Source organism: Accipiter gentilis, chromosome 1 (assembly GCF_929443795.1).
Source record: "Accipiter gentilis chromosome 1, bAccGen1.1, whole genome shotgun sequence".
NCBI lineage: Eukaryota > Metazoa > Chordata > Aves > Accipitriformes > Accipitridae > Astur > Astur gentilis.
The window spans coordinates 1392495-1407051 of NC_064880.1; the positions used below are offsets into that span (position 1 = coordinate 1392495).

Consider the following 14557-nt stretch of genomic DNA (forward strand, 5'->3'; position numbering starts at 1 on the left):
TCCGTTCAGTCACAGAAATTCAGTCCCCGTGCCCGTCTCTGATGTCGCCAGCCCTGCTCTGTCCTGAGGGTGGTTGGGTGACGTGGGTGCACGTCTGTAAGGGGCAGGATAGAGCCCGCTGGTCATTTGAGAGCAGCAGCCGCCAGATACCGTTATTGCCATTCGGAGCCTGAGCTGCTGCCTTAGCAGAGCTTCCCGGGCACGCCAGGAAAGGACAGGCTCCTCAGTCTCGTTTGCTTCTGCTTGCCAGAGTGCCCCGAAGGATGGTTTGGGCTGAGCTGCCGGCACCGGTGTCAGTGTGACAACGGGGCTGCCTGTGACCACGTCAGCGGGGCCTGTACTTGCAGCCCGGGCTGGCGAGGAACCTTCTGTGAACACGGTAAGTACCTTCGCGCGAGCACCCAGCGCTGTCAGCGGCTCCCACGGACCACGGTCTCCTTGCCAGCGGGGTCAGCGCTCCTCGTCTGGCTTTGCTATTCTGTTGCAGCGGAGAGAATCCCTCGGGATGGTGATGGGGAAAACCGCGTGTCCACAAGCTGCTAAGTCTCTGGTTTTAATTCTGAAGGGAAAAGGTCTAGGAAAAAAAAAAAAGACTAACGAAATGTAAACGAGGAGTAAACGCACAGCTGCCTTGGTCGCCCGTGTGTGTACGCAGGTTGCACACGGGGTCTCGGAGCAGCCTCTCCAAGGGGTCCCTGGTGCAGGGTTCTGGCTCCCCCACCAGCCTGCTTGGTCTTGTGGTGGTCAGAAACCTAATGCCATCGCTCTTCCGATCCCCCCCAGCTTTGTCCTGCACCTTGAACGTCCGTCACGGACACGCATCCAATATTCTGCTGCCCTGCCAGGGGGAGAAAGCCATTAACAGGGGGCTGTCACGCTGGCGCAGCATTTTATTGGCGAAAGAGGCCACCAAGAGGCATCTCTTCTCTGCTGGGAGATTTCCAGCTCTCTGTATAGGCATTTTGTGGGGATTCCTCCTTTGTTTTCCGCAGCCTGTCCTGATGGATTTTACGGACTGGAGTGCCGGCAAGCCTGCGACTGCCTGAACGGCGCCCGCTGTGACCATGCAACGGGCCAGTGCCACTGCCCTCCCGGCTGGGACGGTCCCCGCTGCGGCCAGCGTAAGTGTCGCTGCAGCCTGGCACCCACCCTCTGCGTCTGGGGATGGGATGGGATGGGATGGGATGGGATGGGGCGAGGCAGGAGCAGCCCTCCGCGAGGCTCTCGGGAGCCCTTGCCATCTCTTGCGCTGCTAGGTCATGGAGCCCGGAGGTTTAGGTGTCTGTTCTCCACACGTGACTTTCTCTGCATGGAAGTTAATTCTGTGCGTCAGAGAAGTATTCGGTTTCGGAGAGGCACTGGGGGTCTCTGGCGGAGCACGTTGTTATTGACTGTAATGAGGGCTTGGGCGTCTGGCAAAACAGTTCCCTAAGAGATAAAATGATGGTGAAGATAGTAACACTGTCCGTGTTTGGATGTCAGCCACCTGTAGAATACAGCTGTTATTTCCCCATAGCACCATAAAAACCAACCGACTTACACAGCCATCCAAAGCAGCCGCGCACCAGTGTGGGTTCCTCTCCCAGAGGGATGGTTAGTAGGAGCCTGGTTGATGCAATTCGTACCTGCTGCCTAACAGTTTTGCCTGCTTCTGCTCTCATGAAGCGTGCCAGGAGAACAGGTACGGCGAGAACTGCAGCCAGCCATGCAACTGTTTCAATAACGCTACCTGCAACCACGTCAGCGGCCGATGCCTCTGCGCAGCCGGGTGGACGGGACCCACGTGCCAGCAAGGTAACGCACCTTACGGTCGCTTCCCAACCCGGACTGTCTGCTTCCTCTGCCAGCGTGCGTTAAAAATGCCGTTTCTCGGGGTGGGTTGGAGTTTTTGATGGAGTAGCAACTACAAAAAGCGGAGACAGTACCATAGCAAGGCCAGCTTGCAACTAAGATCGTCCTTAGCTGTGCAGCGCTTCTCAAGTCGGTCGCAAAGAGAGAAGCCAAGAGGTCACCTTGTCCCAGAGCACCAGAAACTGCAGTTTCGTAGCGGCACGTAGAGTAACAGCTCGATGGCCCACTGCTATGAGCATTCAGGCGCCAAGTCAGCGATGCCTCTAGGCACGGCTTGGTGAAACTGTGCGCAAGAACAATTATTCATGCGGTGAAATGGCTTTTTTTCTCTGCCAAGCCCTGACACTCTCTGGGTCTAGGAGAGGGGGATGTTCTGCAGCTCAGAACGGTAGGCACTGGCTACCAACCGAGCGTCTCTCCTGGCTGCTGAACTCACCCGACCGTTTTTTCTTTCCTGTATTTTCCACCAGCAGCGCTAAGAAGGCTCTGAAGAGATCAGGCGCCCAGTGCCCTGTGTCATCACAGCCTCTTACCTGAGCAGGCTAAAATACCAAAAGTCCTTATGTGGGCAGCTGAGCAGCCCGAGGGTGTCGTTGGCTCCTCTCCCTGCAAGCAACAACGGCTTCGTTTTATATCAGGCCGTCCACCTATGGCTCTCGGCAGGCTACCAGCGGCGTGGTGTTTGCCTTCGGAGCTGTTTTCTGACTGTTCGCCCTGGTTTTCCCCGCAGCGTGCCCGGTGGGTTTCTACGGGAAGAACTGCCGCCAGCGCTGCCTCTGCCAAAACGGTGGCACGTGTGACCCCGCCACGGGGCTCTGCGCTTGCCCCGAAGGCTGGACGGGGCTGGCCTGCGAGCTGGGTGAGTACCGGTGCTTCGGCAGCGCCGAGAAACGGCGCCTCTGGCGCAAACTTGTCCCGTTTCGGCCTCGTTTTCCTCGGAAGGCAGGCTGCGCGGTCCTCGCCGGCGCGCGTTCGGGGAGGTGGGGGCTCCGGGGCGGCGTTTCACCCTGTGCCCCCTCCCAGAGTGCGCGCAGGGACGGCACGGGGCGGACTGCCGGCAGCGCTGCGAGTGCCGTCACGGGGGGCTCTGCGACCGCCAGAAGGGCCACTGCGTCTGTCAGCCTGGCTGGACGGGCGAGAAGTGCGAGAGCCGTAAGTGGGGCCACAAGGTGTGGGGGGGTCCTGACCGCGGGTACCGCGTGCTGCGTCCGTGCCCCAGTGCGGCACGAGGGGGGGGTCTGGGGAGATCTTAAGCAAAAAGAGATAAAATGTGGATTTCAGCGCTGCAGAGAGAGCTGGCGGGTGCCAGGATTCTGGCTGTGTGCCCCGGTTTTGCCTGCCGCCGTGCTTTCCGCTTTCCCTAAGGCGGTGGTGGATACTGGTGCTCCAGCACCGGTGGGAAGGGGCTGGGGTTCCCGAAGGCACAGGTCCCCGGCCACCAGCGCAAAGCCGCAGGCTCCGAGCCGGGCAGCGATCCCCCCGTCCCGCTCCCTGCACGGTGAAACCAAAATGCCAAGCGAAGATCTTCTTCTGTTCCATTTATTTTAAGAGTAACAGAAGCTCATCTCCTTTCCATTGTTTCTTCTACTCTTCCCTGCATGGCCTGATGGCACTGACCCTAAATGCCTGGCTTCAGTCCTAAGCCCCAGCAAATAATTACGTCTGTCATTCGGCAGGCTCCTGTGTTCACCTTATCTTTAAAGGTAACACACACATACCCTGGCGATCTCTTTACTATGAGAGGGTGTTGAAAAGGCTATCGGCCTTACCAAGAGCAGCAACAGGGACTTGCATCGAGTATCAGGACACCAAGAAGAGATCCACAAGCTTCTTCCCTTTCAGGGGTCATGGCTCCTCAGCCTGGCATATTCCTCACATTACGGTGTAAAAGGCACGCCTTAGTCCAATGCCATTACTTGTCAGCGGAATTCTGGCCGTAAGGGAGCTGCCCGCTGGAGCTAGGTCTACCGCCGGCCTCACCAAAGTGCTCTCTGGTTTTCTGCCTGGGATTGTCTCTGTTTACGGCGGCTGTAAAACAGTTCGGCTGGCGGCCGAGCCTTGGCCACAGAGTCGAACCTGCAGCCCGCCTCGGCGGCCGAGGGCGAGCAGCCGCATTCTGCTGCATCCTCAGGCACGTCATCCCCTCCCAGCGTCGCATCACACACACTTCCAAAACCCCACACCGAGACCAGCAGCAAGGTCCCTCGTCACGAGGCAGCGTTAAACTGCCAGGGTGGCAATTAGGAAGGAGGGGCAGGGGGAGGTTTTACCTTCCAGGTAAAAAACCACAACCTGTGGTTGTGGCCATCGCATCCCGGGGACTTTTCCTGCCTCACCCTGCCCCCAGTTGCCTGACCCGAGCTCACCCCCAGGTTCACTTTTATAATTTCTGTCAACATAAGTTAATTAAAAAACCCACCCGCAAATGCAGAAATTGTAAGATTTTTTTTTTTTTTTTTTCTTAAAAAAGCTGGAATCCTCTCCTTGGCTTCCCACAGAGCTCTATTTCAGACTGCGCGTATGTGCAAGTGTCCGCCCAGCTGTGCACAGTGCAGCCACACTCTCACCACAGCTGCATGTACAAACTTGGCCCTTGCCCGGACAAGCAACCTGCTTGGACGGCTGTATGGGACTTACTCATTTTTTTGCATTCATTCATGAGGCAGGAGTGAAAATGAGGTTCGTAGATTTTTGCACCTGCAGCGCTAACTTCTGCACAGTTCTGGTACCGCACACGTTTCGTTTTGCAGCTGCTTTAGAAACCAGGTGCTTCTATGACAACAGAAGCAGCAACAAAACTAAACCATTGCTGCTGTGATCAAAATGTACTGTGCTGGCACCCAAGGCTCATTAAACAGTGCCAGGATAACACTTCCAAAACCACGCGGCACAGTTAAAGAGAGCCTTTCTTTAGGTGACCGCCAGCGGTACACCTCATGCTCGGGTACCCTCAGCAGGTTTGACCGGTGATGCTGCCGGGACACTCGCGCTCCTGCACGCCAGGGCAGCGGGCATGTGTTCGGGTCTGGGCCGTGGGGCGACTTCCCCCGCCGTACGTGCCTTGGGGGGAGAGAGGGACCGATGCTGCCCATCATCACCGAACCAAAGGCAAGAGGGCTCCTAAGCTCCAGCCGCGCTGCTTGCCGGAGCGATAATACCTTCGCGGGCTGGCAGAGGCCACCGGTCTTGTCACAGCACGGCTCTGGCTTGGCAGGAATGAAAGGGGCAGAAATAAAGTGAAGCGTGTGCCTACAGAAACCGCAGTGAAACAAAAGACCCACGTCACCTTGTGTAACTTGTCGTCTCTCCCCTGTTTGCACCTCTGAAGCTTGTCCGGAGGGGCTGTTCGGGGCACGCTGCGAAGAGCCCTGCGACTGCGGGGACAACGTCTCGTGCCATCACGTTACTGGCGCTTGCGATTGCCCCCGTGGCTGGAGGGGCCGGCGCTGCGAGAAAGGTGAGACGGCATCCCTGCGGCGGCACAGCGTCCGGACGCCGCCGGGTACGTCCCTGCCTCAAGGGAAACCGAGGCTCCTTCCAAAGTCTGCAAAGGAGACAAACTTCCTTTTTAAATAGGAGCTACAAGTCGTGGCAAAGCGTTTTGAGGAGCTGACAGCCTGCCCTCAAAGAAGCTTTTGGGTTGCAGCAAAAAACGCTGTCTACCTGGCTCAGCGCCGCGTGTGGGAGCCGGGCGCCGAGGGCAGGAGCAGGCCCTTGGGCTCTAATGCCTTTCGGGCGTTAACGATAACTTGAAAGCCCGTCAGGAGACTTACTGCTCCTTGCTTGTTTTTTTTTCCCACAGCCTGCCTGCCGGGTTCATTCGGGAAGAACTGTGCCAGCCGCTGCGCCTGTCCCCTGGGAGTGCCTTGCGATCACATCACCGGCCGGTGCGGCTGCCCGCCGGGCTTTACGGGCTCTGGATGTGAAAAATGTACGAAGAAGGGAGCGATCCTCTTACAGTTCTGCTGACAGGCTCTGGGAACATGATGGGTCAAGCAATTGCTACCTAAAATAGAGGGGAAAAAAATTAAAACAAGGAAAAAAACCCAAACCCAACAGCGGGCTGTGCCAAGGAGCAACTCACATTTTGGCAGCTGGGTACATGCCCGCAGAATGTTAGCAAAGCACATGGAGCCAAGAGGGAAATCAGAGCTATGTATTTATCCAGAGGATTAGCAATAAATCAGTATTAAAATGAGCTCCTGTGGGTACAAGCAAGTCTGGAAGAGACACAGGCATGCGAGCACATTCCTCACCCAGAGGGCAGGGGTGTATTTGCGATGTCTGTGTGTGCGAGGGTGGAGGATTGCGGGAGGAGAAGGGTAGGTAGGGCTAGCATTGCAAAAGGCATCTAATGCCTTTAAATAAGTACTCGGTTTTCTTTTCAATCCAAGTCTTTCCTGGAGTCAAGGAACCATTTGCATGCGGGTGCCGTTGCTTTTTGGGTGGCAGAGAACTCTCACTGTCATAAAAGGCTTCCTGAACCCCGGCTTGAAATAAAAAGGGGAAAAAACCCCACCCCTTGCACGGAGGGGTGGGCTAGCTCCCGCTAAGCGAATCTGAGTCGCCCTGGTGCCCTCTCTCCTGACAGCCTGCCTGCCAGGGACCTTCGGCGAGGACTGCGGTCAGATCTGCCAGTGTGCCGGGGCCACCCAGGAATGCCACCCCGTCACCGGGGCTTGCGTCTGCGCCCCTGGCTTCCACGGTCCCACCTGCCAGCTGGGTGAGTCCGCGCTCGGTTCCTCTTCTCCATCGCGGTCCTTCGCAGGTTGCTGCCCGAGGCCGTGGCGAAAGCACGGTGCCGGTGCCGGGAGCGCCGGCGGTTTCGGTGCGGAGCTGGCACCCCCGGCGCGGGGGACGGTGCTGGGCTGACCGCTGGAGAAACCTCAGCTCGGGGAGCAGCCAGCTCGCTGGAGCGGCTTCAAAGCACGGGTTCTCCTGGGTTGTCTTTCCTGGTTTCTTGCCGTGGTCACCTTTGTCCTCATTGGCGTGGCTGAGGTCTGGGTTTTTTCTCTTCTTAACCATTGCCCGGCTCTTGCGGCTTGGGAGCTGAGTCTGTCCGGGCAAGTGTTTTCTTGCTGCCTCGTCCAAGCCTGTCCCTGTACGCAGCGAGGCTCTGACCTCCGCGGTGCCTCTCGATGACTAATTTGCAAGTAGGAGTTCACGTAAACAAAACATCACTCTCATCTGCACTCAGGCCGGAGGTTTTGCCATTTTCCTTTTGAATTGTGGGATATTTACTAGCGCTATCATCAGCAGAGAGGTTCTGAACAGTCCGAAGCTCCTTGGCATTGTTGCTTGTTTGCCGTGAGATTACTTTAAAGTGCTTTCTGGGATTTTCTTCAGTTCCTGCCAAACAGCCAGAGCCTCAGAGCAGCTGTCCTGCGCCTCAGCCTGCGCTGCCGGGAGGGCAGAGGCACCTGAGCAGGGCTTGCAGGAGCTTGTGTTATCTGTGATATGTGGGTTGCACCTGACACGATCAGCTCACGGATGGGATGCAAGTGTGCGAGCTGCACGCCCTCGGCACGTTGCTGTAGCTGGTTGGCTCCTAAGCGTGTGCTTTGGAGCAGCTCCGTGCTACAAAGCGGATCAGAAACCCGTCGACTGCGCCAGCCTGGCACAAACCCACTTCCAGCAGAGCTGTCGGCCTCCTCTCTGATGAAATGGCTGTATGAATCCACGCGGTGGATTTTTCCAGGGTGTTTGGACCTTGTTCTTGTCTCGTTAGGCACCGAGGCCGTTGTTTCTGTTGTTTCCGCAGAGTGCTCCCCTGGGTGGTACGGCCGCAACTGCGAAATGCCGTGCAAGTGCAAGAACGGGGGACTGTGTGACATTACCACAGGGATGTGCCACTGCCCCGCCGGCTACATCGGCGCTGACTGCGGTATCGGTGAGTGCCCGGGCCAGCCGGAGGGGACGCGAGCTCGCGGGAGGTGAACGGTGGTAGGCGCGAATCCCGCACACAGCCGGGTCCTGACCCTGCGGGAGATGAGGAGGGTTGCAGTGACTGACTCCTGCCTCGGCCCGTCGGCAGAAAAAGAGCTCCTTGTCTCTCGCTTTACAACCTGCGCTGTTGGCAAATGCCCTCCCCGCTTCAGGACGGAGGCTGGCGTACGTAGTGCCAGCCGTGCTGTGGGATCGCAGCTGCGGCGGGTCTTCTTCGCTGTCTGTCTTAACCATGGGAATGTTTTCTCGCTCCGTTCGGTTCATGCCAAAATGCTTTCTCCGCTATGAAGAGCCTGACGCATCAGCCTTCGCATCATGCCATCGCTGTATTACTGTCTCTCTGCTAAAAATGCTTCGCTCCTCCAGCAGAAGGAAACCTAAAAGCTCTTCTTTTCCTGGTCTGCCAGCCACGCTGCGTGCTAGCGATGGGGCTGCCGACTCCTCCGGCCCCCCCGTTGCTTCGCTCACGGGCCATGGCCAAGTCTTTCCTCTCCAGCCGTCAAACGTAGCCAGCTGTGCTTTGGTGGAACCAAGGCAGCTCAAAGTTTTCCTCCCACCAGGGTGTCCCGCTGGGCGCTACGGCAAGGACTGTGCACGGGCGTGCTCCTGCGGGGAAGGCGCTACCTGTCACCCCGTCACCGGGGACTGCGTTTGCCCACCAGGAAAAGCTGGTCCCACCTGCGAGCAAGGTAAATAAATATTAGCTGCAGGGCCGTGCGTCAGGACAAGCAGGCATTTGTGGCGGTGGGCTGGAAAATGTCCTGAGTGGGAACCAATTTCCTTACCCTGAGTCCTCTGCCTCGGGCGCTCCTGCCCGAACCACGGCACGGTCCGTGTGCCCGCTGCCACTGCCTCTTGTCCCGCAGGCTGCGAGAAACACCGGTACGGGGTGGGCTGCCAGCAGACCTGCTCCTGCCGCAACGGGGGGCTGTGCGATGCAGCCGACGGCTCCTGTTTGTGTGCGCTCGGGTGGACGGGGAAATCCTGCGAATTAGGTAAACCTGGCTTGGATGCGTTGCCCTACACTGGCCCCGTAACCGTGGAGCTCGCTCGGTCTGGTTCACACTGGGTCCGGTTTCTGTTACCCCACCTGCACCCGTTCTGCCTTATCACGTCACGGCCCTCTGAAGCGCAGGAGCGGGGCCGGAGCCGGCTCTCCGGCCGCTGAGCAGCTCCACCGCCGCGTCTTCCCCGCAGAATGCCCGCCGGGAAGGTACGGTGCCGACTGCCAGCTCCGCTGCGCCTGCCTGCACAACGCCACCTGCGACCCGGGGACGGGAGCCTGCCGCTGCTCCGCGGGCCGCTACGGACCCCTGTGCGAACACAGTGAGTTGCGGCGGCAGAAACACCTTTGGCTTTGCGACGCGGGGGTTGTTTTCTAAATTTTGTCCGGAGAGCAGGAGCGGAGGACAAAGGCGTCGCCCGCTGCAGTCGCACGCGTGGCTGGCTGTACCGATGGGCTCCTCCTTTCTTACTGGCGTTCGCAGCGAACCCTTCCCAGGTAGCAGAAGTAGTCGCAGAGAAGGTATTTTCCATTCTCTGCGTGAGACCGCTGGATACAGAGGTGCCGTTCCAAGGCAGCCGGGTACGCACGTCACCGCCGCGCAGCTTAGGCTTGGGTAGCCGAGCAAAGGCTTCGGAGCCGAACCGCTGTGCTCTGCAACCCAGGCTCGCCGTGGAAAACGCGCTTGGGCGCTTCTCGGAAAGAAAGGCTCGCTGCTTCTCTCTGGTGGGCTGATGGAGGCTTTGCTGCAGAGGCCGTCTAGTTCAACCCACCCGTGCTTTAACGAGCTCTCCACCCTGCTCCATCCCAGGTTGTCCCCCGGGTTTCCATGGAGCTGGCTGCCGGGAACGCTGCGACTGCGAGAACGGAGCAGGCTGTGACCCGGCCACCGGTCGCTGTCGGTGTCCCGCCGGGCTCCGCGGCGAGCGCTGTCAGACAGGTAACGCCGTCCTCCTCCGGCTTCCCTCGGAACAGGCAGGAGCCCGCGGTGCGGTCTCGTTGCGCGTGTGCCGTATCTCACCTCTCAAAACAGGCTGCAAGGAAGGAACGTACGGCGAGGGCTGCCAGCAGCTTTGCGACTGTGCCGGCGATGCGCCCTGCCACCCAGCCACCGGGCGCTGCCTGTGTCCCCCCGGGAAAACCGGCCCCAAGTGCAGATCAGGTAAGTTGAGCCACAGCTTGGGAAGGTGAGAAAGGGGACCGTGCAAGAGGGGCGTAGAAGCCCGGTCCTGAAATGGATGCAAAACCCCTCCTGTTGGAGCTGAAATCTCATGGAAGGGGGTTTGCCTTTTTGTGTGTGTCCCCTCACCGAGTAAGAGGGCATCCGAACGGCGGTAGTCAGCTCTCCAGCCCCTATTTGTAGTCCGATCTCAATGCAAATGCTCCCTCAGGCTCCAGTGCCCTCATATTTGGATCGCCAGAGTCAAAAGGCTGAGGGTCAAAAGCAGAAGGAACACCTCGTTGGCCTCGGGGTGCTGCGACGTTCTGTAATACCAGAGCGCAAGAGCAGGCTGGGGTGGAGGGGGGGGAAGGCAAAAAGCTCTCTTGCCTTATCTTGCGCTCAGCCACCACCGCAAGCTCTGCCCGTTGCACAGCGGGAAACGTCTCGAGCGTTTCTGTGCGGCCGCAGGAGCCGGCTGAACCCGTAGCAGTCTAAAAAAGTGCCTCTCTGCGCCCCCCTCACCAGACTGCCGGCCGACCGAGTACGGCCCCGACTGCAGCCTGCCCTGCCAGTGTGCCCCCAGCAGCTCCTACTGTAACGCTCAGAACGGCCAGTGCCTCTGTCTGAACGGGTACACGGGACCGACGTGCCGGGAAGGTAACGTATAGGCGCAGCGCCACAGCGAGTACCAGGCGGTGGGGGAATCCTAATGCAGAAGCGACTGCTGCGGGGCAGGGATGCTGCGGCAGCCGTGCTCGGGCTGGGGCTCGGGCCCTGGCGGGTCGGTTTTGGTAGCGGTGCTATTGACCAAAACCAGTTACGTGGTGTAGCACCGGCCTCTTCCTGAGGCCCTCGTTTGGTACGCTTTGTTCACCGTCACCCAGCCGCGAGGGAGGTTTTATGAAACTGCAGGCTGCGTGCTGGCAGTGCTGTGAAAATAAAGCTATTTAGTAGCCTAGCCCCAAACGTGCCGGCGGTAAAGCCAGGACACAAAGCGCGCTCTTTTCTGCGTACCCTGGAACCAAACGATCCCGTGCACCGCCCGCGGTGGAAAACCCCCCCCACGTACCTTGTTTCTGCCCAAACCGTGATTGAACCCGTTGGCTGAGAGCAGCTCCCCCGTGGGTGCTGTGCAGCGTTGCTGCGGGGCCGGGCGGCAGGAGGGTCTGCCTTGCTTTGCAGGTGGAGCGCCTCGTCTGCTGCCGGCTGAGCACCCCTCCTCGGTCCCAGGTCAGTACCAGACCCTGACAAACCCCTTATTGCACACCGCGGCTGCGGGCACCAACCTAAAACTGCTGCTCCGACGTGAAGCGACGGAGCCTGGCTGCGGGCGCAGAGCCTTGTCCCGCTGGGGAGGGCAGTGGGGAGGAGGCTGGTGTCCGTCCCCCCCCCCCGCCAAGGCAGAGCAGCCGTGCTGGAGCATCAGCCCTGCAGCGTCTCCGGTCCAGAGCCGACACGGCACGAGGACTGACCTGTCCCGGTTTTCCTTCCAGTTCTGCAGTCCCCGGAGCCCACCGGGTCACCTCCGTCCCAGGGGGGGCTCCAGCCGGGCGAGCAGTAGGTCCCGCAGCTGCCGGTGCCCTCGGTGCGGCCAAGCAGCCACCTGAAGAAGCCAACGACCCATTCGACGAACTCATTTACGAGCCACGTGAGTGGTCATCGTTTCCCCCGACAGCCTAAGCTGCTGCTTTTGGAGTTGTCCGAGCGAGGCTGAAGCGCCGAGCGTACAGCAGTTCGTCACGACGGCGCGGGCCGGACTCCAGGCACGCCACGAGGGCGAGCACGCCGACGCCGGCGCGCGTCCTCGGCCAGACACTAGCGGGAACAGTTCAGAAGCGATCACTTCTGGTCAGCGGACTTCGATAGCTCGTGGCAAATTGCTGGCCTTCATCTTTTGGGTGCTGGGCTTGGGGAGGGGGCTCCAAATTACGGTCCAAAATAGGTATTTATGCAACAATATTTATGGGAAGTTGTACAACAGCGTCATCAGAACTGATGGCTGAACGTGCCCGGCTCTCCTGACATAGTGCCTCCTGCAGAAGTACCACCTTACTTGAATTTTATTTTTTTTTTTTTAATTTGCATTTGCAATGGTCTTTTACTGTAAATTATCATCTGCCGTGGGGACAAGGCATTGGGCTCTAGCACTTACTTACCACGCCGCCTCTGCAGAGCCGGTGCCCGCAGCCCGACCCTCTCTGTCAGCACGAGTCCCGGTTTGCATTTCCAGCGACAGGCGATTCCTCCCTCGCTGACGGTGCGGTCTGCTCTTGGCAAGCTTTGCAGGGGGGTCAGAAGCGAAACTCCTGCTCTTCATAGCAGGAGTATATCAGCCCGCTTGAGCTGCCCACGTCATTTGCTCCACCGAAAAGCAAGCCTAAATTAAGTGTAACAATCAAAGATCCTGTGAAATAATTAAGTGTAATAATCAAAGATCCAAAGACACAAAGTTCTTGCACGGTCCGGTAAACACAAATCCCTATTTAAATGTTGTCGCCCCAACCCTGGACACTGCGTTATTTTTCCGTTCCAGTTGAACCCAGGAGCTGGGAAGGGTTCGGAGGCAGGAGGAACAGCCGGGAGGCTGCGCGGCCGCAGCCGGCTCCCGGCTCGGCAGCGAGCGCGGCGTCACGGCAAAGCCACGGCTGCCGCCGGCAGCGACAGGGAACGCCATCGCCCCGGCAAGGGTCCTGAGCCAACAGCCTGCCCGAGCCAGGTCCCTTCATCTATTTGCACAAAGCTCTCGGACAAACAGAGCCCGAGAGCCGACAATTGTCAAAAGCAACCAGGCTCTGCGAAGGAGATGGGACCTTCCCGTCCCAGCACATCTGCCTCTGCTGCTGCTGCTGCTGCTGCAGTCCAGCCCTGCCCAGGCGCTTGGCCTTTAAATTATTCCCACAGGGGCCAACTGAAAATAATAAAAGAATTGTTTCTTTTCCTGATGGAATTTATTTTAATCTGTATATAACTTGTAATTTGTTGCTAATTCTTTCCTTATTTTATTTCTTCCTTAACAGTATTTTTTGCATTAGGTATCATTATTGTGAAGAAATAATGTTAATATAAGTATGTAGTGAAGGACCAAAATTGTGTAATTAAGGTTGTATGTCATATGATTGATAACCAGGGAGTAGGAAGATTTTGTCCACGTGCCAAATGACCCTGATCAATCCTGCTAGTCGCGCTGCCGATTCTCCGGACAATCATATGTTTTGTTACCTTTGCCTTGAAGCGACCCTCGCGTTAGACGAAGGTTTCTATTTATTTCCTCGGCCGGCTGGAAAGCAAACGCAACCCCCGCCAGAAAGCGAGCGGCCCCTGCCCACGCGCCCTTCCACCGAGCGCGGCGAGCGATGCCACCGCGCCGGCGAGCGATGCCACCGTGCCGCGTGTCCCGCCGGCACCGAGGTGCAGGGAAGCGGTCTGCCTCGACGGACCTGCTCCAGGCGAGCCTGCCCTTAAGCATCACAGTAAATCGGTCCCGTCCCGTTCCAGCACGAAAACCTGACCTGCAGCTCCGTGGCTCCCGGCTCCTGCCCGGAGTAAGCCAGACATCTGAGCACGGGACCGCAGCAGCCCTGCATCTATGTTGTTTTTTATACCATAATTTTTTTTCCTGTTCTTACTTCTTAATTTGCTTCCTCTTTTCATGTAGCTAGTGTTTCTCTTTTTGGACTCCATCCCCTCTAATTTAGCACTGATGAAAAATTTTAATTCTTCCACAGTTAAGAGAAATAAACAGAAAGCCTCGCTGAATTTCTACTTATCTTGTCTCGCTCAGTCAATTACACTTGAAACGTGCTGCAACTGGCAGCAGATTTTAAGTCAGCTATTCTGAAGGACCGTTCCCGAGATGTGCAAATGTTGAGAGCAAGCAGAGGCCAGGACAGCGCTGCCAGCAGAAGGAAACTTTCGTTTTAGAGCTCATGGTGGGGCAACCTGGCTTCTTGGCATCAACCCGACGCGGAGCCGTCGTGCTCAGGGACACCCATCGCCACTAACAGGTTAAACACAGGGCCCCACCGGTGCTGCTGGCATTGCGTGCGGTTCCCTTTCGGGCAAGGAGAACGCGCCTTTCACTGGGATCCAGGAATTTATTGTTAATCCAATTAATCCTTTAACAGTTTAATCCAAACAGACACGTTACAACAATGGTGCCCCTGTGAACCCAAAGCCAGGCGGCGCGTGGAGCCGCCTCACCCCGACATCGTAGCTGCCGTATCCCCTCCACGAGGTGCAACCGGCCGAGCATCGCAGAGCCGCCGGCCGAGCCGCCCGGCCCCGTCTCCTGCCGCTGCCCCAAAGTCCCTGTGGCATTAAACACCCAACCCACCAAAAACCCCAGATTCACGCTGCTCAGCTACGGCAGAAGCAGCACCCTGCCTCAGCCCCCTTTGTTAATCGCTTGTCGGTGCTAATTCTGGGCGAGAAGGGGAGGAGAGGGGAGCGCCCTGCCTCGGGAAGGCTGAGGTTTGACCCTCCATCTCTACATCCCTCTCCAGGGGGGCTGATCTCCCACCTTGTGCCCCGGCACATCCACGTGCCCACCTCGGGAGACGGGACAGGCAGCTGGGAGCTGCAGCATCGCTCCTCTT

General features: G+C 58.1%; 1 protein-coding gene across 5 annotated transcripts in view; it reads left to right on the forward strand.

Moving 5' to 3' along the window:
* MEGF6 (multiple EGF like domains 6) overlaps nucleotides 1-13724 on the forward strand; it is a 119532-nt gene extending 105808 nt beyond the window's left edge. For 4 of the 5 annotated variants that reach the window (XM_049801397.1, XM_049801413.1, XM_049801419.1 and 1 more), the window contains 17 exons: nucleotides 251-379; nucleotides 993-1121; nucleotides 1666-1794; nucleotides 2582-2710; nucleotides 2875-3003; nucleotides 5180-5308; nucleotides 5654-5782; nucleotides 6443-6574; nucleotides 7613-7741; nucleotides 8358-8486; nucleotides 8664-8792; nucleotides 8995-9123; nucleotides 9612-9740; nucleotides 9834-9962; nucleotides 10488-10619; nucleotides 11145-11192; nucleotides 11456-13724. In XM_049801397.1, the coding sequence (XP_049657354.1) occupies nucleotides 251-379; nucleotides 993-1121; nucleotides 1666-1794; nucleotides 2582-2710; nucleotides 2875-3003; nucleotides 5180-5308; nucleotides 5654-5782; nucleotides 6443-6574; nucleotides 7613-7741; nucleotides 8358-8486; nucleotides 8664-8792; nucleotides 8995-9123; nucleotides 9612-9740; nucleotides 9834-9962; nucleotides 10488-10619; nucleotides 11145-11192; nucleotides 11456-11523 (2057 nt within the window). In that variant the 3' untranslated portion in view covers nucleotides 11524-13724. The remainder of the gene's footprint in view (nucleotides 1-250; nucleotides 380-992; nucleotides 1122-1665; nucleotides 1795-2581; nucleotides 2711-2874; nucleotides 3004-5179; nucleotides 5309-5653; nucleotides 5783-6442; nucleotides 6575-7612; nucleotides 7742-8357; nucleotides 8487-8663; nucleotides 8793-8994; nucleotides 9124-9611; nucleotides 9741-9833; nucleotides 9963-10487; nucleotides 10620-11144; nucleotides 11193-11455) is intronic. The other variant, XM_049801405.1, reaches the window with a different exon arrangement.
* Nucleotides 13725-14557: the final 833 nt, after the last annotated feature.